Raw genomic sequence first — 25,604 nt, 5'->3', positions numbered from 1 at the left:
GGGAGAAAAAAACGTTACATGTAACGTTTTTTGCTCACGACGGTCCGCTTTTTCCGACCGCGCATGCGCGGCCGGAACTCCGCCCCCACCTCCCCGCACTTCCCCGCACCTCACAATGGGGCAGCGGATGCGTTGGAAAAATACATCCGCTGCCCCCGTTGTGCGGCGGAGACCACGCTAGCGTCGGGAACGTCGGCCCGACGCACAGCGACGGGTCTTTCCCGACGCTAGTGTGAAAGTAGCCTAAGTGCGTATCAGGCATGAAATGGCTATTGTTTGTCTACTTTGAGGCTGTGTGCACACGTTGCGGATTATTCGCGTTTTTTCGCTATAAAAACACTATAAAAAAACGCATACATTATGCATCCCATCATTTAGAATGCATTCCGCAATTTTTGTGCACTTAATGCGCTTTTTTCCGCAAAAAAGCGTATTGCGGTAAAAACGCAGCATATTCATTAATTTTGCGGATTTTTGGTGGATTTTCCACTATATCATTGCATTGGGAAATCTCCGGAAAAATCCTGAATGTACATAGCCTGAATGTTCCACATACCTCCTCTCTGTATTTTAATGCATTTGGAATAAAGTTAGCCGAATTTTAACGTACTGGTGTGTGCTGCCAATTCATCTCGTAACACATGTTCTGCAATGATCCCCTGGACTTTCTATATATCACTGCTGAGCAGCACTGAAGTGTACGGGGGAGCGTCTTCTGTCGAGCGCCGATACGAATCGTCAGGCTTTTATTAAAATTAAATAAGCTGCTTACCCCCCAATTCCCGTCATCTAGGAACATGGAATTTTGCCATGTAATGGTCCCAACTAATTTATTTATTTTTTAATAAGGTGCAAGAGGAAGATGTATCAAAACAGGGGTTTCTGCTGATTCCACCTCTCCATGACATCTATATGTTTTAAAAGGGATGGGCTTTTTGAGTAAGAGTTAGCGACAAATATGTCATATCAACACCATGCCATGATCCATACTGGAATATATAAAATCTATTCCATCATGGAGCCAGATCATTACAGGTTGATGGACTAGTTGGCACAAGGCTTGGCAAATATCAAACTATTGGAACTTTAGTATGATAAGCTACACTGTAGTGACTGGGAAGCATGCTGTTCAGAATATCTGCACTTCTGGCAAAAATTAACAAATTATATCTGCAATGGTGCCTTAAAGGGAACCTGTCACCCCCAAAATCGAAGGTGAGCTAAGCCCACAGGCATCAGGCGCTTATCTACAGCATTCTGTAAATTTTGGGGGTGACAGGTTCCCTTTAAAAGTTCAAAAACTAAGACATTTCTTTTCGATCCCATATTTTTTTTTTTTTACATGATAGCATTCACTGTTCAACAGAAGGCACATCATTAAAGGGGTTTGCCCACTCCTTGGACAACCCGTTTTTATATACAACAATGCCCCATATAAAATAAAAACATGATCTATGAACAGGTGCAGTTCCAGCGATGCCAGAGCTCACATGATGTTATGTCACACAAGCTCTGCAGCCGCTAACGGGCTCTTACTTACCTCAGCCCAAACGGTTTTAGATTATTAAAGTGTGAACGCTGCTACCCATCAGTGATCAACACCATCACGTGAGCACCGGCAGACAACGCCAATATTGCTGGAATGGTGCCGGGTCGGGAGATGAATGAGGTTTTTATTTTACATAGGGCTCTGTTGTATTTAGGAAGAGGATGTCCACATGGTGGACAACCTCTTTAACCTCTATCAAAGATCACGAAATGCACACAATTGTATACCTCTTTCATTGTAATAACTATGCAATAAAGGGTCTTTAAGAATTTTCATTTCATGTACTCTTTCCCAAGACTGAGAAAAGTCATCTGGACCCTCACCGCAGCCCCCTTCAGATAATACACTGGGGTAGCCTGGGTGGGTCATAAGTTCAATACTGGTACTGGAACGTGAAGCTGGACTGTATGGGGAGCGCTGGGGCCTTAGGCAGTTGTGAAGAGACTGAATGCTGTAATCTACTGCTCGCTGAATATTCTTTATGGTCATGTTCTCCCCCATAGTACTCAGACCAATATATACATCAGGCCACCTGTATAAAAAACAAGAATAATAACGATTATAAAAAGCGACCATTTTACAATTAGTCATTGTGTTACTCTTTCACATCAGTATTTGGGAGTGGAACTTATACAGTGAAAGAACGTAATAGAAAGACTGGAACATCTTTCATGTCCTGGACCCACTCCTGATGGAAGATACTACTAAGTCAACGTGGCAGTACATAATTACAATTAACCCCTCTACAGTCAGTGTATACTGTTTTTTTACAGCAGCAGTTGGGGTACTTCTTTATGCACCAGCATTTCTGAAGACTGCAGTGTATGGAGCCACAATCTCAATGTCCTGGCTGCTGTTTGGGCATCAGGCACAGAATGAAGACCAAATTTAGTATCCCGAGATTAATGATCAGAGCCCATCTTCAGGAGAGCACCATTCCCCCCCCACCCACCTCTTGGCTTCCTGCTTGCCCACTCGGATCACTCCTGATGATCAACACTTCCAGCAAGTGGTACAGCCATGCTGCTGGCCCTAGCTATCCACCCTTACATGCTGCTAGCAGAGGCAACATTACCTCTGTAGCTTTGGACTAGGGCAGGCACTCTAAATCTGGACCCGACAGCTTCAGGGCAGCACTTGCAAGCTGTATAGGACTCAGCTTGCAAGCATGTGTTCCTTGTCTAGGAAGTTAGTCAACTCTCAGACTGCAAAGCTGGCCGGTAACCTAGACAATGAGCTGTAAATTATAGAATTAAAAAAAAAACTCCGTTCTTGAGAATAAAGAAGATTTTTGAAAAGCGTTAAAATACAAAGATGCTTGTCTTTGCATGCACTTTGCAATTTGACCCATTTAATAATATATAATAACTAGCTGAAGAGCCCGGCGTTGCCTGGGCATAGTAAATATCTGTGGTTAGTTATAGCACCTCACTTCTCTTATTTTCCCATCACGCCTCTCATTTTCCCCCTCACATCTCTCATTTTCTCCCTCACACCTCTCATTTTCCCCCTAACACTTGTCATTTCGACCTCACATCTGTCATTTTCCGATCACTCTACTATTTTCCCTCACTCCTCATTTTGCACTCATACCTTTTCATTTTCACCTCACACCTCTCATTTTCACCTCAGTATATACGTTTGTCATCTCCCTTATATATAGTATACACCTGTATGTCATCTCCTGTATATAGTATATACCTGTATGTCATCTCCTGTATATAGTATATACCTGTATGTCATCTCCTGTATATAGTATATACCTGTATGTCATCTCCTGTATATAGTATATACCTGTATGTCATCTCCTGTATATAGTATATACCTGTATGTCATCTCCTGTATATAGTATATACCTGTATGGTCATCTCCCCTGTATATAGTATATACCTGCTGTGTGTCATCTCCCCTGTATATAGTATATACCTGTATGTCATCTCCTCCTATATATAGTATATACCTGTGTGTCATCTCACCTATATATAGTATATATCTGTGTGTCATCTCCTCCTGTATAGTATATACCTGTATGTCATCTCCTCCTATACATAGCATATACCTGTATGTCATCTCCTCCTGTATATACTATATACCTGTAGGTAATCTGCTCCTGTATATAGTATATACCTGTGTGTCATCTCCTCCTGTATATAGCTGTATGTCATCTCCTCCTGTATGTAGTATGTACCTGTATGTCATCTCCTTCCCTATATAGTATATACCTGTGTGTCATCTCCTCCTGTATATAGTATATACCTGTGTGTCATCTCCCCTGTAAATAGTATATACCTGTGTGTCATCTCCTCCTGTATATAGTATATATCTGTATGTCATCTCCTCCTGTATTAGACCTCGTTCACACAATATTTGGTCAGTATTTTTACCTCAGTATTTGTAAGCTAAATTGGCAGCCTGATAAATCCCCAGCCAACAGTAAGCCCACCCCCTGGCAGTATATATTAGCTCACACATACACATAATAGACTGGTCATGTGACTGACAGCTGCCGGATTCCTATATGGTACATTTGTTGCTCTTGTAGTTTGTCTGCTTATTAATCAGATTTTTATTTTTGAAGGATAATACCAGACTTGTGTGTGTTTTAGGGCGAGTTTCGTGTGTCAAGTTGTGTGTGTTGAGTTGTGTGTGGCGACATGCGTGTAGCAACTTTTTGTGTGTCGAGTTGCATGTGACAGGTTAGTGTAGCAAGTTGTGTGCAGCAAGTTTTGCGCATGGCGAGTTTTGCGCGTGGCGAGTTTTATGTGTGGTGCCTTTTGAGTATGTGCAAGTTTTGTGTGAGGCAACTTTTGCATGTGTTGCAACTTTTGTGCATGTGGCAATTTTTCCGCGTGTGCAAGTTTTGCGTGTGGCGAGTTTTCCATGATGTGAGTTTTGCACGTGTGGCGAGTTTTGCATGTGGAGAGTTTTGCGCATGGCGAGTTATGAGCGGCGACTTTTGTGTGGCGAGGTTGGTGTATGTGTGGTGAAATGTGCGCTGAGGGTGGTATATGTGTTCGAGCACGTGGTAGTGTGTGGCACATTTTGTGTGTGTGTTCATATCCCCGTGGTGGTGTGGTGATTATCCCATGTCGGGGCCCCACATTAGCAACGGTACAGTATATACTCTTTGGCGCCATCACTCTCATTCTTTAAGTCCCCCTTGTTCACATCTGGCAGCTGTTAATTTGCCTCCAACACTTTTCCTTTCATTTTTTCCCCATTATGTAGATAGGGGCAAAATTGTTTGGTGAATTGGAAAGCGCGGGGTTAAAATTTCACCTCACAACATAGCCTATGACGCTCTCGGGGTCCAGACGTGTGACTGTGCAAAATTTTGTGCCTGTAGCTGCGACGGTTCAGATGCCAATCCCGGACATACACACATACACACATTCAGCTTTATATATTAGCCCCTTCCCGACATGCGCCGTACTAGTACTGCGCTGCCGGCACTGCATTACTGACAGCCGCAGTACTAGTACGGCGCCCCGATCACCGCGGTCTCGCGCTGAGCGCCGCGGTGATCGGGTGCGGGTGTCAGCTGTATATGACAGCTGACACCCCGCAGCAATGCCCACGATCGGCGCTATCGCTGATCGCGGGCATTTAACCCCTCTGATGCCGCTGTCAATAGTGACAGCGGCATAGAGGGGGATCGCGCAGGGACGGGGGCTCCCTGCGCTCTCCCACCGGAGCAACGCGATGAGATCGCGCTGCTCCGGTGACCTGGAAGGAGTCCCCGGATCCAAGATGGCCGCGGGACTCCTTCCGGGTCATGAGATGACCCTGCTTGCCGGCGTCTGCTGAGAATCCTCATAGCAGGCGCCGGCAAGCCTCTGCAATGTGCCTGTCAGATCGGTGATCTGACAGAGTGCTGTGAACACTGTCAGATCACCGATCTGTGATGTCCCCTCCTGGGACAAAGTAAAAAAAAAAAATTTCCACATGTGTAAAAAAAAAAAAAAAAAAAAAATCCTAAATAAAGAGAAAAAAAAAAAAATTCCCATAAATCCATAAATACATTTCTTTATCTAAATACAAAAAAAAAAAAAAAAAAAAAAAAAAATCACACAATAAAAGTACACATATTTAGTATCGCCACGTCCGTAACGACCCCACCTATAAAACTATATCACTAGTTAACCCCTTCAGTGAACACCGTAAAAAAAAAAAAAACGAGGCAAAAGACAACGCTTTATTCTCATACCGCCAAACAAAAAGTGGAATAACACGCGATCAAAAAGACGGATATAAATAAGCATGGTACCGCTGAAAACGTCATCTTGTCCCGCAAAAAAAAAAGCCGCCATACAGCATCATCAGCAGAAAAATAAAAAAGTTATAGCTCTCAGAATAAAGCGATGCAAAAACAATTATTTTTTTATATAAAATAATTTTTATTGTGTAAAAGCGCCAAAACATAAAAATATTACATAAATGAGGTATCGCTGTAATCGTACTGACCCGAAGAATAAAACTGCTTTATTCTTTTTACCAAACGCGGAACGGTATAAACGCCCCCCCTAAAAGAATTTCAGGAATTGCTGATTTTTGTTCATTCCGCCTCCCAAAAATCGGAATAAAAAGCGATCAAAAAATGTCATGTACCCGAAAATGGTACCATTAAAAACGTCAACTCGTCCCGCAAAAAACAAGATCTCACATGACTCTGTGGACCAAAATCTGGAAAAATTATAGCTCTCAAAATGTGGTGATGCAAAAACTATTTTTTGCAATAAAAAGCGTCTTTTAGTGTGTGACGGCTGCCAATCATAAAAATCCGCCCAAAAAACGCTATAAAAGTAAATCAAATCCCCCTTCATCACCCCCTTAGTTAGGGAAAAATAATACAATTTAAAAAAATATATTTATTTCCATTTTCCCGTTAGGCTACTTTCACACTAGCGTCGGTACGGGGCCGTCGCGCTGCGTCGGCCCGACATACCGACCATACTGTGCAAGCGCCGCACAACGGGGGCAGCGGATGCTGTTTTTCCACGCATCCGCTGCCCCATTGTGAGGTGCGGGGAGGTGAGGGCGGAGTTCCAGCCGCGCATGCGCGGTCGGAAATGGTGGACCGTCGGCACAAAAAAAGTTACATGTAACGTTTGTTGCTGCCGGCGGTCCGCCACAACACGACGCAACCGTCGCACGACGCTTGCGACGTGTGTCAATATGTCGCTAATGTTAGTCTATGGGGAAAAAACGCATCCTGCAGATGATTTTGCAGGATGCGTTTTTTCGCCAAAACGACGCATTGCGAAGTATGCAAAAAAACGCTAGTGTGAAAGTAGCGCTAGGGTTAGGACTAGGGTTAGGGTTGGGGTTTCAGTTAGAATTAGGGAGTTTTCACTGTTTAGGCACATCAGGGGCTCTCCAAACGCGACATGGCGTCCGATCAACGCGTTTGTTTGCGTTAAAAACGCATGCGTTTTTATAGAAAAAAAAACAGAACACACACTGAAAAGTCACCCACCACCATCAAGGTGATAAAGGGATCCAAACCCTAACCCTACCCCTAAACTCACCCCTAACCGTTTAATGAACATTTTCTGACAGTCATAGTGCCACGTCATTTCAGTGCCACGTCATTTCAGTGCCACGTCATTTCAGTGCCACGTCATTTCAGTGCCACGTCATGGCACTGAAATAACGTGGCACTGAAATAACGTGGCACTGAAATAACGTGGCACTGAAATAACGTGGCACTCATATACGTGGCACTCATATACGTGGCACTCATATACGTGGCACTCATATACGTGGCACTCATATACGTGGCACTCATATACGTGGCACTCATATACGTGGCACTCATATACGTGGCACTCATATACGTGGCACTCATATACGTATATAAACGTATTTCAGTGCCACGTATTTCAGGTTAGGGTTAGGGGTAGGGTTTTTTGGTTTTTTCTCGTTTTCTTGTGTTTTTCTATAAAAACGCATGCGTCTAAAAAACGCATGCGTTTTACCACGTTTACATGCGTTTTTTTTTTTTTTTTTAACGCATGCAGATAAAAACGCAAGTGTGAAACTAGCCTTACCCTTGGGAAAATAAAAACATGGGGGCTAAAATATAATTTTCGTGGAAAAAAATATATTTTTTATTTTCGCAGCTCTGCGTTATAAACTGTAGTGAAACACTTGGGGGTTCAAAGTTCTCAACACATCTAGATAAGTTCCGTGGGGGGTCTAGTTTCCAATATGGGGTCACTTGTGGGGGGTTTCTACTGTTTAGGTACATCAGGGGCTCTGCAAATGCAACAAGACACCTGCAGACCAATCCATCTAAGTCTGCATTTCAAACGGCGCTCCTTCCCTTCCGAGCTCTGCCGTGCGCCCAAACAGTGGTTCCCCCCAATGTATGGGGTATCAGCGTACTCAGGACAAATTGGACAATAACTTTTGTGGTCCAATTTCTCCTGTTACCCTTGGGGAAAAAAATTGCGGGCTAAAACATCATTTAGTGGAAAGAAAAAATGATTTTTTAATTTTCATAGCGCTACATTCTAAACTTTAGTGAAACAATTGGGGTTAAAAGTGCTCACCACACATCTAGATAAGTTCCTTAGGGGGTCTTCTTTCCAAAATGGTGTCACTTGTGTGGGTTTCCACTGTTTAGGCACGTCAGGGGCTCTCCAAACACGACATGGGTTCCGATCTCAATTCCAGCCAATTTTGCATTGAAAAGTCAAATGGCGCTCCTTCCCTTCCGAGCTCTGCCATGCGCCCAAACAGTGGTTTATCCCCATATATGAAGTATCAGCGTACTCAGGACAAATTGCACAACTTTTGGGGTCCAATTTATCCTGCTACCCTTGGGAAAATAAAAAATTTGGGGCAAAAAGATCATTTTTTTGTGAAAATTAGTATTATTTTTTTTTTTTTACGGCTCTACATTATAAACTTCTGTGAAGCACTTGGAGGTTCAAAGTGCTCACCACACATCTAGATTAGTTCCTTGAAGGGTCTACTTTCCAAAATGGTGTCACTTGTGGGGGTTTCCACTGTTTAGGCACGTCAGGGGCTCTCCAAACACGACATGGGTTAGTTCTCAATTCCAGACAATTTTGCATTGAAAAGTCAAATGGCGCTCCTTCCCTTCCGAGCTCTGCCATGTGCCCAATCAATGGTTTACCCCAACATGTGGGGTATCGGCGTACTCAGGACAAACTGTACAACGACTTTTTTGGTCCAATTTCTCCTGTTACCCTTGGTAAAATAAAACAAATTGGATCTGAACTAAAAATTTTGTGAAAAAAAAGTTAAATGTTCAATTTTTTTTAAACATTCCAAAAATTCCTGTGAAGCACCTGAAGGGTTAATAAACTTTTTTATTGTGGTTTTGAGTACCTTGAGGGGTGCACTTTTTAGAATGGTGTCACTTTTGGGCATTTTCTGTCATATAGACCCCTCAAAGTCACTTCAAGTGTGAGGTGGTCCGTAAAAAAAATGGTTTTGCAAATTTTGTTGCAAAAATGAGAAAATCGCTGGTCAACTTTTAACCCTTATAACTCCCTATCAAAATTGTGCTGATGTAAAGCAGACATGTGGGAAATGTTGTTTATTAACTATATTATGTGATATAACTCTCTAATTTAAGGGCATAAAAACGAAAAATTTGAAAATTGCGAAATTTTCATAATTTTCGACAAATTTCTGTTTTTTTCCACAAATAAATGCAAGTCATATCGAAGAAGTTTTACCACTATCATAAAGTACAATATGTCACGAGAAAATCTCAGAATCACCAAGATCCGTTGAAGCGTTTCAGAGTTATGACCTCAAAGTGACAGTGGTCAGAATTGTAAAAATTGGCCGTGTCAGTTAGGTGAAAACAGGCTTCGGGGTGAAGGGGTTAGATATATAGCAAATACAGCAGATAAGGAATAAAGAAGAGGGGTTTCCCTTTTTGTTATAACAAACTATTTTTTGGACTATAAAATTTAGAGAAGGAAAGAAAAAAAAAAAGAATTTTTTTAATGTGAAAGTGTGTGTCCGGCTCAGTCTAAATTTAGCTTACCAAGGGAAGGTGCTGCAGTGGTGGAGCGGGGTCGCTGCTGCAGGAAGCCAACGGTGGCAAGAGTACAGCAATGCTGCTGGCCCTGGGAGAGAGGTATCCTGGCAGTACAAGGCAGGAACTGAGTCCCTGCTGCGCAGATTGATCTCCCAGCGGTGGGCTATACAGGAAATTGGCACCATCATTGAGCAGAGATCTCAATCTGCCCCGACACCGGTGCTATTTTCCTGTAGTCCACCGCTGGGAGATCAATGTGCATTGTTCCTGCCTATCACCGCCGGACACCCCTCTCCCAGCCCAGGGCCCACAGCTTTGTCCCACTCTTACAATAGCAACCCGGCCTCCTGTGACCCAACCCCCAAACCCTCCCCCGCAGTAAGCTACATAAATGTGCCTTATAATCCGAAAAATATGGAAGGTTCCAAAAAATGCAATCACGGGGGCTTGATGCTTTACTCTGGTAACCAGTGACAAATACAATTACATTTTAAACAGACTTAAAAAAAAAAAAAAAAACCCTCCAAGAATATTAGAAATTAAATCACTTAGAGGTGCATTGTTCTGTGTAAACAGGACTCGACTCCCAAGTTTCTCGGCAGCACATGTGCACTGAACGGTCTATTACACGTCACTAAGGCTACTTTCACACTAGTCCGTCGGTACGGGCCGTCGCAAACCGTCGGCCCGACGGACAGTGTTAAGTAGCACAACGGGGGCAGCAGATGCAGTTTTTCAACGCATCCGCTGCCCCATTGTAATGTCCAGGGAGGAGGGGGCGGAGTTCCGGCCGCCCATGCGCGGTCGGAAATGGCGGACACGACGCACAAAAAAAGTTACATGTAACGTTCTTTTGTGCCGCATGATGGATGCGACGTGTGGCCATACGTCGCTAATGTAAGTCTATGGGGAAAAAACGCATCCTGCAGACAACTTTGCAGGATGCGTTTTTTCTCCTAAACGACGCATGCAAAAAAGACGCTAGTGTGAAAGTAGCCTTAGGCTACTTTCACACATCAGGTTTTTTCCCTCCGGCCCAATCCGGCTCTTTTTTGAAAAACCGAATCCGTCAAAAAAACGGATAAAAAAAAAACAAAACACGGAAGAAACGGATGCAAAACTGATGAAACGGATCCGGTTTTTCACCGATTCCGCTAGTCGGATCCGGTGGAAAACCGGATCCATTTAATCAGTTTTTCACATTTTACGCGGAATCAGCATGACGGCAAAAACCTAATGTGTGAAAGTAGCCTTGGTGTGCATGGCTTACTGCAGCATGCCTGTGTAAAATGATTACACAACTGCCGATCAGTAAATGTTAACTGATTAGCGATTGGTTAGTGCTGCTGGTCAGTCCATGTTAGTGGACCTTTTCTGCGCCCACGAAGTTTAATGAACTCACCGAATCCCATAGCTACTGAAGATTTCCACTGTATTTAAAGCATCTTCCTCCACACTTCTATAAAACTCCATTACTTCCTCCTTGATCCAGGTACATCTGGGCAGTCCTACTTCTATCGGAACACGTGTGTAACGAATACCATGTTCTCTCAGCACTTGTGCAAACTCCTCCCGAATTTCTGATAAGGGAAAAAAAGAGAAAAAAAAAAAAAAGGAAATAAAATAACTAAGCGGCATTTTAAAGCAAGTTGTGCAGTCTAAAGGGAGTCTATCTCCATGTTTTTGTTATGGAATCAGATAAAGACAATGTAGAGGCAGAAATCCAGATTCCAGCAATGTGTCAGTGGACAGCTTGGTGCAGTTTAGATAAAATCCCTGAATTCTCTGTTTTAGATGTTGCAGTGCTATGAATGCTGAGCTGTGTATAACCCCACCCACACTACTGATTATGTACACTGGAAGCTGCCAATCAGTAGTGGGGGCGGGGTGACAGATTAGCAGGACTGTGACACAAGACACCTAGCCTGAAGTGATAATCTCCTGCTGATAAAACACTGATTTTACTGAGCAAGTGACACATCAATGTAATCCAGTTCTCTGCCTCTACATTATGCTACTCTCAGATTGAATAAAACAAATCTGCTCACAGATTCCCTTTAAAAATGCATTGTGATGTCTCCTAAACTACCCCCATCTGTGGCAGAGGAGGCGGTGAGTGGGGTTATACATAGTTTTGCATTATTTAAATCAGTATTTTGTACATAGTGACAACTTTTCCAGTATGGGATTACATACGAAACAGGCTGGCATTCATGTATGAGCTCAGCATCCCCAGCTCCATCTAAAGTTACCCTCAGGGGTTGTATGAGAACTTTACAATATCTATAATTCAATCAGATATCGATTATCCGAATTTTTTTTCTCTCTTCAGTCTTTACCAAAACAACAATTTTTTCATCTCTGCTCCATTAGGACACGTTTCTAATCTGTAACTTGATTTTTCTGTAGAAGTAAGAACAGTGGACCAAATTCAGAATGTCTCGATCTGGTTTCATTTTGGTAGCCGTTCTCCCTGCTTTACACTACAGCTCAGCTTGTTCAGATTGGCTGCTGTGTGTTAGTACTTTTTCCATACCTTAACTATACATCTTTCATAAGCTTTCATATTAGAATAAAGAGGTCAAGATAAATGACAGAGATAGATTAGTGGTTTTCATGGAATATGCCGCTATAATATGTACACTATTATTTCAAGCCTTGTATTCTTCTTATGCAGCATTCACATATTCCACAGCGCTTAATAGGGAATTTAGATTGGAAGCCCCAATCAGTATTTCTCTGGAGTGTGGGAGAAAGCCTGCAAAAACTGAGAAGGACAAAAAAATAAAAAAATAAAAAAAGCAATCTTACTTGGTAGAACATGAACATGCTGATGTCCATCCATGTGTTGGGGGTTCTGTCCAGTCAACTCACGAAACCGCTCAACCTGGGCATTCAATTCTTGCTGAACCTAGTGATCAGATGGGCAATGTTTTGTACATGTTGCTTCAGTCTTTGAATACGGCATAATTAGGGTAAGTTACTAAGCAGAATGAATAGCTCATCTGTATGACTGGTGCTAGGCCGCTCAGGGCGTGTTCACATGATGCATATTTACATGCAGAAACTCCTCAGCATAATATCGCACCAGCTATGTAAATTATAGTTTTACGGCTATGCAGCTGGGCCGAGCGGTCGCACTGGAACAGAGCTCCCGATATTCTGAAAAGAATACAGCCTTAATTGCCGTATCATAAGTTCCCCACCCTGAACGGAACCTGTCATGGGGTGAGAAGAATTTTCTGGTCTCCGTGTGGCTGAAAGACCTGGTCTCCCTTCCCATATTCCCCTCCTGGGCACTTCAGCCAGCCGCATGCTAAGAGGAGAACAGCCTGTCCGGTCTTCCTCCTTACACCTAATTAAAGGGTTCGGCTGGACTTAGACTACAAGTCTGAAGTCACAATGTGACTGCAGACTTGTGAATCCTCAAAGCGTGCGCACTGCATCCTGTGAGGATTCTCTGGTGCTGGCGCCAGGTGGTCATGCAATCGCAAATATTCGATTTTCATACTTCAGGCCACATTCCGAATAGACGTGTCAGGCCTTGCTCAATACTCTTGCATTGAGTGAGGTTGCGCACATCTAGTCAGCACATGACCGCATGTATGCAAATCGCGTACTTGTAGTCATGCGCTGGCACCCAAGAATCCTAACCTGCGCTGTGAGGATTCGCAATTCTGCAGTCAGAGTGACTGTTGACTTGTAGCCGAAGGCCGAACAAACCCTTTAAACACAAAACAACGAAGTTGTAGCTACAAGAATCTCTGAACAGAGGTCACAAGCAGAATATATATGTTATAGAAGAGGACGCCATACACCTGTAGCTCGATAAATAAAAAAGCAGAATCTCCTAATAAACTGCACACTTGGCAGGAAGATCTGCTTAGTTCTTCAATTGGACTTCCCACGTGTTTAAGTCAACAGTAAAATATAGAATTGGCTTCTAGTTCACTTTGCATACGTAATCGCATGTATGCATAATTTACATCTGAGTACAGATATTGCTCCAGGCTAGTGCTACACGGGGACTTTGTTGTGCAATGGAAAACAATTTCACACTGAAACATCAGCTCTTCCTATGAGCAGGTTTGCGGTTATGTCCGTACTCTGCACAATTAATTAGGGGTCATAGATCAACCATGAAGAGAAAAAAAAAATAAAAATCTGCCTTAATAAAGTCAAGTTAAAAAGGTGGTTGACTAAATACTTTCATCAGCTATTAAAAAGGATAGGCGATACAAGTATGCTGGTTAGGGATCTAACTGCTGGGACCTTCAGTGGTCATGATAAGAGGTCCCAAAGCCATGTGAAGAGAGTGGTAGAGTGCATGCAAGATTGCCACTCTATTCACTTCTATGGGTCTACAGACGTGGGAGTGCGCACGCATGGCCTTTGTGCTATTCACTTCTATCGGAGTGCAGAAGCAATATTGCACATGTGCGACCATCGCTCCCATAGACAGTGATCGGAGCCATGCTCACACATGCAGGATACAGTCACTCTCACCTAAAAGCACATGGGAGCAATCAGCCAAACCTAAGTGAGCATGTCTAGGAGGGTGTCCTGGGAAATATCTGGTGGCTAAACAAGCAATCTAAAGAGTGTGCGGCCGCCTTGAATTCAGAGGGCAAAAACTGGTTATATTTCTTCACCACAAATGCAGAAGTAGAAATACTACACCCATATTGTAAAGGGAAATATCAGACTCTAAGGGTACCGTTTCACAGTGGCACTTTTGTCGCTACGACGGCACGATCCGCGACGTTCCAGCGATATACATACGATCTCGCTGTGTCTGACACGCAGCAGCAGTCAGGGACCCCGCTGAGAATCGTACGTTGTAGCAGATCGTTTGGAACTTTCTTTTGTCGCTGGATCTCCCGCTGTCATCGCTGGATCGGTGTGTGAGACACCGATCCAGCGATGCATTCGCTTGTAACCAGGGTAAACATCGGGTTACTAAGCGCGGCCCTGCGCTTAGTAACCCGATGTTTACCTTGGCTACCAGGGGACTTCGGCATCGTTGGTCGCTGGAGAGCTGTCTGTGTGACAGCTCTCCAGCGACCACACAACGACTTACCAACGATCACGGCCAGGTCGTATCGCTGGTCGTGATCCTTGGTAAATCGTTTTGCGTAACGGTACCCTTAGATCTAATTTCCTATCTTGGACACATCTATACACAACAAGCTCCATTTCATTCAAACTTGTTTTTGCTGTATGGGCGGAAACCAGAGTAAACGCATAGAACAATGGGGAGACCTAAGGACAGAATGCAGGGTGCTGTGGTGGACCCTTGTCATCCATACATTACATGGTCGGCCATTCCTTCTAAGCATCCTGTGATGTCATGTGCTTTATAAACATGTATGAGCGTAGAATATATTCATCAATAAAGTACACATTAGTCTAATAAACATGATAATTTGCAGTTGTAAACTATTACTAAATGTTAGGTCTGTAAATCCTGACTGATGTTGCATCCGGTCATGGACTCACCTCCGACATGCTAAGCAGTCCTTGTGCGAGTGCTTTTCGGATACCCATTTTCCCAAGAAACACTCCTCGGTCATTTGTTAGAGTGGAGTTCTGCCAAAGTTCTCTACATACTGGTATTCCTTCTGAGAGGTTCGCATGCAAGCCAATTGGGATATTGTACCTTTCAAACAAAATAAATCCAAAACAGTGAGAACTACTGAGCACATTTCACATTCAGAGCTGTTAAGACGAGCAATATACCAAATTTACACTTCATGCCTTTAAAGGGTTATTCCCTTCTCAGCCATTCGTGGGAATATAAGAATCTAAGCATCTATGTGATGGCCAGAAGAGGTCAGGACTCCAGGAACAGCCACGTGGTCTGCATTGTGTGATTTCTAAAATCCCCATAGTAGTGAATGGCAGTCATGGAGACTGCACAAAATGCAGTTTCCACAATTCAGAACTTGCCCTTCTTTGTCACGAGTATAAATAAGAGAATTCCCATCTCATAAATGGCTGAGAGTAGAATAACCCCTAAAGCAGAGCCCACACAGCAGAGTATAAAGCCCATATAGCCCCCAGGTACTGCCGCACAGGCTCCAGGTGTAGAGGGCCGTTCTCCACTAGAAGGTATACGGGGGAGCATTTCTCTGAACACTGGAGGCATGTGAAGGCACAGTAATGGCTCCATGCAGTAGAATAGGAGTCTTGTTATGGCTCCATACAGCATAGATACACAATATGGCAGTGTGAATGAAGCCTTACAGTCAGAAATGATGTCACACGTAGCAATGACAGAAAACTAGATCACATTTTGGCTCCATTAACAAATAAAGGACTCAAAACATGCAGTTATGGTCGAATACGACGCTGGAAACTATGATGAGCTGGGCGTGGGATCACTGCGAGCATACAAGTATCGTCACCAGTGGCACACATGTTTGCTGATGACAAAGTGACCTGCAGACGTGTAAACATATGAACTCGTTGGCCTCTAAGGGTGTGCCTCCCATCACACTTCGCGTCCAGGTCTCTTACCTACGAGCTAGTTCTGCCGCACAAGCTGCCGAGACGCCATTCACCAGCAGAGAAACATTAGTTATGGCGCCAGCGTGGAAACATTCGACAATGCCAACATCTCTGCGAGGGCAGTAGCCAAAGTCATCTCCTGTCACCACCAGCTTGATCCTGGTGTTCACAGACATTGCCTGCAGCCCGGCGTGACTGCAAAGAGGAGAGAAAAGTGGAGACTGTGCATTAACATCACTTCAGGTGCATCCTTATCTTTACCCTGCGGCAGGTTGTGTCAGGTGCCCGCTCCACAATATAACCTGCTGACAGACCATCAATGGAGCCCACAAACATAAGTCACCAGGTTTAGGTCCTACCGCAGATGGGGTTAATGGGAAAGACGAAGGGTAAAGTCACTGCAGATATGTTACAGACACTATGTTGATTGTCCCCTTTATCTCAAGCTGCAGACTTAAGGTACCTTCACACTAAACGACTTTGCAACGAGAACGACAACGATCAGTGACGTTGCAGCGTCCTGGATAGCGATATCGTTGTGTTTGACACGCAGCAGCGATCTGGATCCCGCTGTGATATTGCTGGTCGTTGCTGAAAGTCCAGAACTTTATTTGATCCTCAGATCGGCGTGTATCGTCGTGTTTGACAGCAAAAGCAACGATGCCAGCGATGTTTTACAATGGTAACCAGGGTAAATATCGGGTTACTAAGCGCAGGGCTGCGCTTAGTAACCCGATATTTACCCTGGTTGCCATTGTAAAAGTAAAAAAAAAACAAAAAAAAAAAAAAACACTACATACTCACCCTCTGATGTCTGTCACGTCCCCCGGCGTCCGCGCTGCTGCCCAGAGCTTCCTGCACTGAATGTGTCAGTGCCGGCCATAAAGCAAAGCACAGCGGTGACGTCACCGCTGTGTTTTCCGGCTGGCGCTTACACAGTGCAGAGAAGCACAGCGCCGGGGGTCGCGGCAGACACCGGAATGTAAGTATGTACTGTTTGTTTGTTTTTTTACTTTTACACTGGTAACCAGGGTAAACATCGGGTTACTAAGCGTGGCCCTGTGCTTAGTAACCCGATGTTTACCCTGGTTACCCGGGGACTTCGGCATCGTTGGTCGCTGGAGAGCTGTCTGTGTGACAGCTCTCCAGCGACCACACAGCGATCGGCATCGTTGTCTATATCGCTGCAGCGTCGCTTAATGTGACGGTACCTTAAGTCCCAGGACCCTATACAGTTAGTGTGAGTCATCAGACCCACGGGTACAGCAGGGTTTGTGGGAATTAATATGATCAAAAGACATACATTTAGCTCCAGGAACAACCCTCCTAAGCCGTCTATATGGGCATGTAGGTCATAGGAAGCGGAATAAAATGATACCTGGATATCTGTGATCCGATGTCTTATTCCAGATAAATCCACGGGTTTCTTATATGTAAATGAGCAGTTAAGATGTATGGGCGACACGGATCGGCATGGGAATCTGCCTCCAGAACTTATTTTAAATGAAAGGGGAGTCACCAGTGTCAGTCCTGTAGATCAGGAGAGCAGACTGTCAGTCATTACATGTCTCACACTGGCTATATATATATATATATATATATATATATATATATATATATATATATATATATATATACATACATACGATATATATATATAGCATCGTGATTACTCGCTAATCCCACCCCCTGCACAGTAGCTCCCCCACCACATTACCACACACAATTCCGTCCCCCCACCACATTACCACACACAATTCCGTCCCCCCACCACATTACCACACACAATTCCGTCCCCCCACCACATTACCACACACAATTCCGTCCCCCCACCACATTACCACACACAATTCCGTCCCCCCACCACATTACCACACACAATTCCGTCCCCCCACCACATTACCACACACAATTCCGTCCCCCCACCACATTACCACACACAATTCCGTCCCCCCACCACATTACCACACACAATTCCGTCCCCCCACCACATTACCACACACAATTCCGTCCCCCCACCACATTACCACACACAATTCCGTCCCCCCACCACATTACCACACACAATTCCGTCCCCCCACCACATTACCACACACAATTCCGTCCCCCCACCACATTACCACACACAATTCCGTCCCCCCACCACATTACCACACATAATCCCGCCCTCCCACCACATTACCACACGAGGCTCCGTCCTCACACATTACCACACGAGGCTCCGTCCCCACACATTACCACACGAGGCACTGTCCCCCCACATTACCACACGAGGCTCTGTCCCCACACATTACCACACAAATCCAGTTTGCTTTTGATTTTACACTCTGAATAAAATGTATTAGTATTATTCTGATTTTTAATTATTATTGTTATTAACTTCATTTTAAGTTAATTTACCACCTGCGTAAGCGCTATTGAATGTTGTCATTATTTACTTTAGTTTTATGACTAGCAGCATTAATTTGATAGCAATGAGCATGCCGAGCGTTAGCTGGCTGGAAACAGCTAGTATAAAATAAGCTCTGGAGGAAGAGTCTCAGGGAAATCTATGTCGAGCCAACAGAGCTTAACAGATCATTTACATATTAAGAAAAATGTGGATTTCTCTAGGATCAGACATTGCATAGCAGTTATCAAGGTATCATGTTATTCCGCTTCCTATGACCTACATGCCCATACAGACCACTTATAAGGGTTGATCCTCCTGACAGATTCCCTTTAAATCACTATTTGTCCCATAAAAGAGATATCAGAATTATGACAAAATCAGGACAGAGGTGACAGGAGAAGATTTTAATAGGGCAGATACCAGTCGTGAGGCACCAGGGCAGAAGTGACAAGAGACAACATTAATGGGGCAGAAACAGTAGTTACACACGTAGATATGACAGAGCTTTCTCAACAGGTAAAAGGAAGCAGGTGGATTTTGAGCTCTATAAAATAGAAATAAAGATCCAAGTTGTTCAGCAGTTTTTCAGGATCAAATAAGTAATGGTTTTCACACAGTTTACTGAAGGTTAAATGCAAATACCTGTATATGTGGTGGCCAGGACTATGGGAACAGCCGAGTGGACGGTGATCAAGAGCTACAGAAAGGACCGATTATGGAAACATCTTAACTCACTTGAAATATTTACCGTACTCTTCTTGGAGTTATGGAAACAATGAAGCCTGATCTGCTGGTTTCTGCAATCCCACCCACCTCAGGCTGTAGGGAGACTGTCCTACCTCAGTCATGCATGGCCGGGATGGAAAGACCTTATACACAAGAAAATTAATGTGGATTCTGGTTTGCAAAGTTTTTGCAAGGAATATCGCTAACTCTGGAGTGCTCCCTTCCCTCTGGCTGTAGAAGGTTCCTCCTGGGACACTACAGCAAAACCAACCAAGTTCGGCAGGACCAGCTGGCCATCTGTATGGGGGCTTCACAACTCTTAAAGGGACTCTGTCACCTGAATTTGGAGGGAACAATTTTCAGCCATAGGGGCGAGGTTTTCAGGTGTTTGATTCACCCTTTCCTTACCCGCTGGCTGCATGCTGGCTGCAATATTGGATTGAAGTTCATTCTCTGTTCTCTATAGTACACGCCTGCGTAAGGCAATATTGCCTTGTGCAGGCATGTACTACGGAGGACAGAGAATGAACTTATTATTATTATTATTATTTATTGTTATAGCGCCATTTATTCCATGGCGCTTTACAAGTGAGGAGGGGTATACATAATAAAAACAAGTACAATAATCTTGAACAATACAAGTCATAACTGGTACAGGAGGAGTGAGGATCCTGCCCGCGAGGGCTCACAATCTACAAGGGATGGGTGAGAATACAGTAGGTGAGGATAGAGCTGATCGTGCAGCGGTTGGTTGATCGGTGGTTACTGCAGGTTGTAGGCTTGTCGGAAGAGGTGGGTCTTCAGATTCTTTTTGAAGGTTTCGATGGTGGGCGAGAGTCTGATGTGTTGTGGTAGAGGGTTCCAGAGTAGGGGTGATACGCGAGAGAAATCTTGTATACGATTGTGGGAAGAGGAGATAAGAGGGGAGTAGAGAAGGAGATCTTGTGAGGATCGGAGGTTGCGTGTAGGAAAGTACCGGGAGATGAGGTCACAGATGTAAGGAGGAGACAGGTTGTGGATGGCTTTGTACGTCATGGTTAGGGTTTTGTACTGGAGTCTCTGGGCAATGGGGAGCCAGTGAAGGGATTGACAGAGGGGAGAGGCCGGAGAATAGCGGGGGGACAGGTGGATTAGTCGGGCAGCAGAGTTTAGAATAGATTGGAGGGGTGCGAGAGTGTTTGAGGGGAGGCCACAGAGCAGGAGGTTGCAGTAGTCAAGACGAGAGATGATGAGGGCATGGACTAGGGTTTTTGCAGATTCTTGGTTGAGGAATGAACGGATTCGTGCAATATTTTTGAGTTGAAGTCGGCAGGAAGTGGAAAGGGCTTGGATATGTGGTTTGAAGGAGAGATCAGCGTCAAGGATAACCCCGAGGCAGCGAGCTTGTGGGACTGGGGAGAGTGGGCAGCCATTTACTGTAATGGATAGGTTCGTTGGGGGGGTCACGTGAGATGGGGGAAAGATGATGAATTCTGTTTTGTCCATGTTAAGTTTCAGAAATTTAGCGGAGAAGAAGGATGAAATAGTGGACAGACATTGAGGGATTCTGGTTAGTAGGGAGGTGATATCTGGTCCAGAGATGTAGATCTGTGTGTCATCAGCATAGAGGTGATACTGAAAGCCATGAGATTCTATGAGCTGTCCCAGGCCAAAGGTGTAAATGGAGAAGAGCAGGGGCCCAAGGACTGAACCTTGTGGGACTCCGACAGAGAGGGGGCGAGGTGAGGAGGTGGTGTGTGAGTGGGAGACGCTGAATGTCCGGTCTGTTAGGTATGATGAGATCCAGGATAGGGCCAAGTCTGTGATGCCAAGGGATGAGAGGGTCTGTAATAATAGGGAATGGTCCACTGTGTCAAAGGCAGCCGACAGGTCGAGGAGGAGGAGAACAGAGTAGTGTCGCTTGCTCTTGGCGGTTAAAAGGTCAGTGGTGACCTTAGTTAGGGCAGTTTCAGTGGAATGGTGTGGCCGGAAGCCAGATTGTAAGCGGTCAAAGAGGGAGCAAGAAGAGAGATGGGAGGACAGTTCAAGGTAGACGTGGTGTTCCAGTAGTTTTGAGGCATAGGGGAGAAGTGATATAGGGCGATAGCTAGATACAGAGGATGGGTCAAGAGAGGGCTTTTTGAGGATAGGTGTGATGGAGGCATGTTTAAAGCTTGAGGGGAAAACACCATTTGTTAGTGATAGGTTGAAGAGATGGGTTAGGGTTGGGATGAAGATTGTGGTGAGGTTTGGGATGAGGTGGGTTGGGAGCGGGTCAAGTGCACAGGTGGTGAGATGCGATCTTGAGAGTAGAGTGGCGAGTTGATCTTCTGTAATGGTGGAGTAGTTGGTTTTGGAGGTGGAGGGTAGGGAAGTTGGGAGGAAGGGCTCTGGGGCTTGTTGACCAAAACTGTCTCTGATGTTATCAATCTTCTGCTTGAAGAATGAGGCAAAGTCTTCAGCAGAGATAAGTGAGGAGGGAGGAGGTGCTGGGGGACGGAGGAGAGAATTGAAGGTGTTGAATAACTGTTTAGGGTTGTGAGACAGGGAGGATATGAGAGATGAGAAGTAGGTTTGTTTAGCTGTGGCGAGTGCGGTCTTGAAAGTAGTGAGGGACTGTTTGAATGCGATTAAGTGGTCGTTGGAGTGGGATCTTTTCCATCTGCGCTCAGCAGCCCTGGAAGCTCGCCTCAGTTCTTTGGTCAGGCTGGTGTGCCAGGGCTGTCTGTTGATTTTGCGAGCTTTGGTATGTGTAAGTGGGGCAGCAGATTCCAAAGCTACAGCTATTGTGGTGTTATATAGAGCGGCAGCGTCATCCGCATTGTGTATGGAAATTATGTCTGTGAGAGGGAGGAGGGATTCAGAGAATGAATGTAGGTCAAGATGTTTAAGATTTCTGCGAGGGTGTGAAAGTTTGTGGGGTGGGGACTCTAGACATGGAGTGGAGAGAGATGAGAATGTGAGAAGGTTGTGGTCAGAGAGAGGAAGAGGCGAGTTAGAGAGGTTAGATAGGGAGCAGAGGCGGGTGAAGATGAGGTCCAGTGTGTGACCATCTTTGTGAGTGGCTGCAGAAGACCATTGAGTGAGGCCGAAGGAGGAAGAGAGAGATAGAAGTTTAGTGGCAGCTGAGAGGGAAGTGTCAATGGGTATGTTGAAATCGCCCATGATGATAGTGGGGATGTCCGCAGAAAGGAAATGAAGTAGCCAGGTGGTGAAGTGGTCAAAGAAGGTGGTGGCTGGCCCTGGGGGGCGGTAAATGACAGCCAGTTGGAGGTTGGAGGGGGAGTATTGCAGCCAGCGGGTAAGGAAAGGGTGAATCAAACACCTGAAAACCCCGCCCCTATGGCTGAAAATTGTTCCCTCCAAATTCAGGTGACAGAGTCCCTTCAGCTGTCAGATGATATTGGGGGATACAAGGATAAGAATTAGAATTTATCTGCCTGATCCTTTTGTACTCTGAGAATATATTCCAGCTTTCTATCCATTAAGGTCAAGTTTAGCATTCATATGTAAAAAAAATAAAAATAAAAAATGAAAATTAGCACCAAACATAAAGGCCATATCTCTGACATTGTGGAGCAGATTTAAAAAAACACAAACAAACAAGAAAAAAAACAGATTAAAAAAAGGAACACTCAGGGGACCAGAAGACCTAAAGTGAGAGCAAAACCGGTGGCATTTCCCCTTTAAAAGACTATCTAGAGCGTGAGAGCGGTGAACCAAATATCAAACTGAATTTTTTTTTTTTTTTTTTTACACTAATGTTGTGGCTAAAACAGTAGAGTACGGCATGTTTATTCGCCTTTACAGCTCCCTGTCTAGTGCTTGACCCCGGAAAGCTGCAGATAGATCGCCTTATAATTATCACATTAAACTACACAGAATTTACCCATTTAGAAAGGCAGGAAAAAATTTAAAAAATAACGACACTGTGCTGTAACCAGCGGCAGACCTGTCTGGATCTGGCAGCCTCCCTATACTTTACATTACACAGTGTATTGGCAGGGACAACGCTCACATACTGGGCAGTGTGTAACCCGCTGTTACGCATCATTCACGTGCTCTGCATCACACGGGTTCTTCTCTGCCAGCTGATTACACACAACAGCAGATTAAGTAACTGTGGGAAATCTGAGCCCAGACGTGTCCTTCTTGTGCGCTCTCCATCAGTGCGACATTACACCAGCAGTCACCACTGGCGTATGCTCAGGACGTCTGAGGACAGTTATCCCCTGAAATCGGAGGACAATAGCAAGATCTAAAATGATATTCTACATTTTACTTAAAGGGGGTTTTCAAGTTATTCCCTTTCCATAGGGTCAACGGGACTGCCGGAAATAGCCAGGAACTCTACTTGGTCAATCTCCCCGCAATCAGCAAGTTATTTCTGAATTGGGAAAACTGTAAGGCTAAGTTCACACGATGCGGTTTTTGCTGCGGATCCGCATCCTTTTTCCCATGCAGGGTACAGTACAATGTAACCCAATGGAAAAAAAGAAACCGCTGTTCCCACGTTCCTTTTTTCCGCTGGAAAATCCGCGCTGATTTTCTGCGGAAAAAAAGAAGTACCATGTCAATTCTTTCTGCGGATTCCGCTGCTGTTTTACACCTGCACCAATAGGAAAAAGCAGCTGGAAACCCGCAGTGGAATCCGCAGTAGAAAAAGGACTGAAAACCGCAGGGAAAACCACCGCAGGTTTTGCACTGCGGTTTTCAGAAATCAGGACCTGAAAAAGCCGCAGGGAAAAAAGGATCATGTGAACAAGGCCTAAGTCAATATTCAAAGTTAAGGCGGTTCTATAGTATAGCAGTTCTATATTATACAGGGCGGATTTATTAATCCTCTTATAGGCACACAATGTTACACGGCTGGTAATAGACTGATCGTACAGGGCGGTTCTATAGTATAGCGGTTGTATATTACACAGGGCGGTTCTATAGTATAGCGGTTGTATATTACACAGGGCGGTTCTATAGTATAGCGGTTGTATATTATACAGGGCAGTTCTATAGTATAGCGGTTGTATATTACACAGGGCGGTTCTATAGTATAGCGGTTGTATATTACACAGGGCGGTTCTATAGTATAGCGGTTGTATATTACACAGGGCGGTTCTATAGTATAGCGGTTGTATATTACACAGGGCGGTTCTATAGTATAGCGGTTGTATATTACACAGGGCAGTTCTATAGTATAGCGGTTGTATATTACACAGGGCGGTTCTATAGTATAGCGGTTGTATATTATACAGGGCAGTTCTATAGTATAGCGGTTGTATATTACACAGGGCGGTTCTATAGTATAGCGGTTGTATATTACACAGGGCGGTTCTATAGTATAGCGGTTGTATATTACACAGGGCGGTTCTATAGTTTTGCGGTTGTATATTACACAGGGCGGTTCTATAGTATAGCGGTTGTATATTACACAGGGCGGTTCTATAGTATAGCGGTTGTATATTACACAGGGCGGTTCTATAGTATAGCGGTTGTATATTACACAGGGCGGTTCTATAGTATAGCGGTTGTATATTACACAGGGCGGTTCTATAGTATAGCGGTTGTATATTACACAGGGCGGTTCTATAGTATAGCGGTTGTATATTACACAGGGCGGTTCTATAGTACAGCGGTTGTATATTACACAGGGCAGTTCTATAGTATAGCGGTTGTATATTATACAGGGCAGTTCTATAGTATAGCGGTTGTATATTACACAGGGCAGTTCTATAGTATAGCGGTTGTATATTACACAGGGCGGTTGTATAGTATAGCGGTTGTATATTATACAGGGCAGTTCTATAGTATAGCGGTTGTATATTATACAGGGCAGTTGTATAGTACACAGGGTGGATTTATTAATCCTCTCACAGGCACAGTGTTACATGGCTGGTAAATAAGGTGGTACCTAGCAGCTGGGCCCCCTATAACAAGTTACATAACAGCCTGCACATGTATCCATGCCAGAGAGCAATGTTCATGGTGAAGTTTCACACCCAGCAGGGCAGTGGCACACAGCATGCCAGCAATATAAGCCCCTGTACGGGCGCACAGTAACACTGGTGCAACGTAGCACAGAGCTGCTATAGGGAGATAGCGTCATGTAATGTAGTGAGGGTGGAAGATACCATTACACCAGGGGGAGATCAGGGAGTGAGTTAGGAGCCGCCCGCCCTGCTGTCGCCCTGTCCCCGCCGCTGCTCACCTCCCGGTGCACTACCGCGCTGCCGGCACTTCGTCCGCTCTCCTCGAATCCTTCATTTCCTTCACGACAGGACTGTATCTGTATAGGGCCCGCCCCTGTCGCTGACGTCACCCGTTGCCCCGCCCTCGGCACGCTGACGTTCTGTGCTGGGTCCCGGGCGGCGCAGTGAGCTCCTTGCTGAGGTCTGTACCCGGCCTTATAACCTATAGATAACAGTGGG

General features: G+C 44.6%; 1 protein-coding gene across 2 annotated transcripts; it reads right to left on the bottom strand.

The window, feature by feature from the left end:
• Positions 1 to 1,297: 1,297 nt before the first annotated feature.
• On the bottom strand, positions 1,298 to 25,560 carry YDJC (YdjC chitooligosaccharide deacetylase homolog). 2 transcript variants are annotated; one of them, XM_077293426.1, is made up of 6 exons: positions 25,385 to 25,560; positions 16,092 to 16,277; positions 15,072 to 15,231; positions 12,384 to 12,483; positions 10,975 to 11,152; positions 1,298 to 2,081 (listed from the first exon to the last, which is right to left on the bottom strand). In XM_077293426.1, exons 2-6 carry the CDS (start codon positions 16,256 to 16,258, stop codon positions 1,745 to 1,747), a joined length of 942 nt encoding a protein of 313 aa, XP_077149541.1. In that variant the 5' UTR covers positions 16,259 to 16,277; positions 25,385 to 25,560; the 3' UTR covers positions 1,298 to 1,744. The 2 variants fall into 2 exon arrangements, with proteins under 2 accessions (XP_077149541.1, XP_077149542.1); XM_077293427.1 differs by lacking the exon at positions 25,385 to 25,560 and adding an exon at positions 17,461 to 17,612 and having other exon boundaries at positions 1,341 to 2,081.
• Between the last annotated feature and the right edge of the window lie 44 nt (positions 25,561 to 25,604).

This window comes from Ranitomeya variabilis, chromosome 1 (assembly GCF_051348905.1).
Source record: "Ranitomeya variabilis isolate aRanVar5 chromosome 1, aRanVar5.hap1, whole genome shotgun sequence".
Lineage (NCBI taxonomy): Eukaryota > Metazoa > Chordata > Amphibia > Anura > Dendrobatidae > Ranitomeya > Ranitomeya variabilis.
This window is presented reverse-complemented; position numbering and strand designations above follow the sequence as displayed.

Coding starts and splice junctions, on each gene's coding strand:
- YDJC (XM_077293426.1), bottom strand. CDS start 16,258: ATGTCTGTGAACACCAGGATCAAGCTGGTGGTGACAGGAGATGACTTT. Junction 12,484..15,071: donor GACTGCTTAGCATGTCGGAG/GTGAGTCCATGA, acceptor TCTGATCACTAG/GTTCAGCAAGAATTGAATGC. Junction 2,082..10,974: donor TTCAGTAGCTATGGGATTCG/GTGAGTTCATTA, acceptor TTTTTTATACAG/GTGGCCTGATGTATATATTG.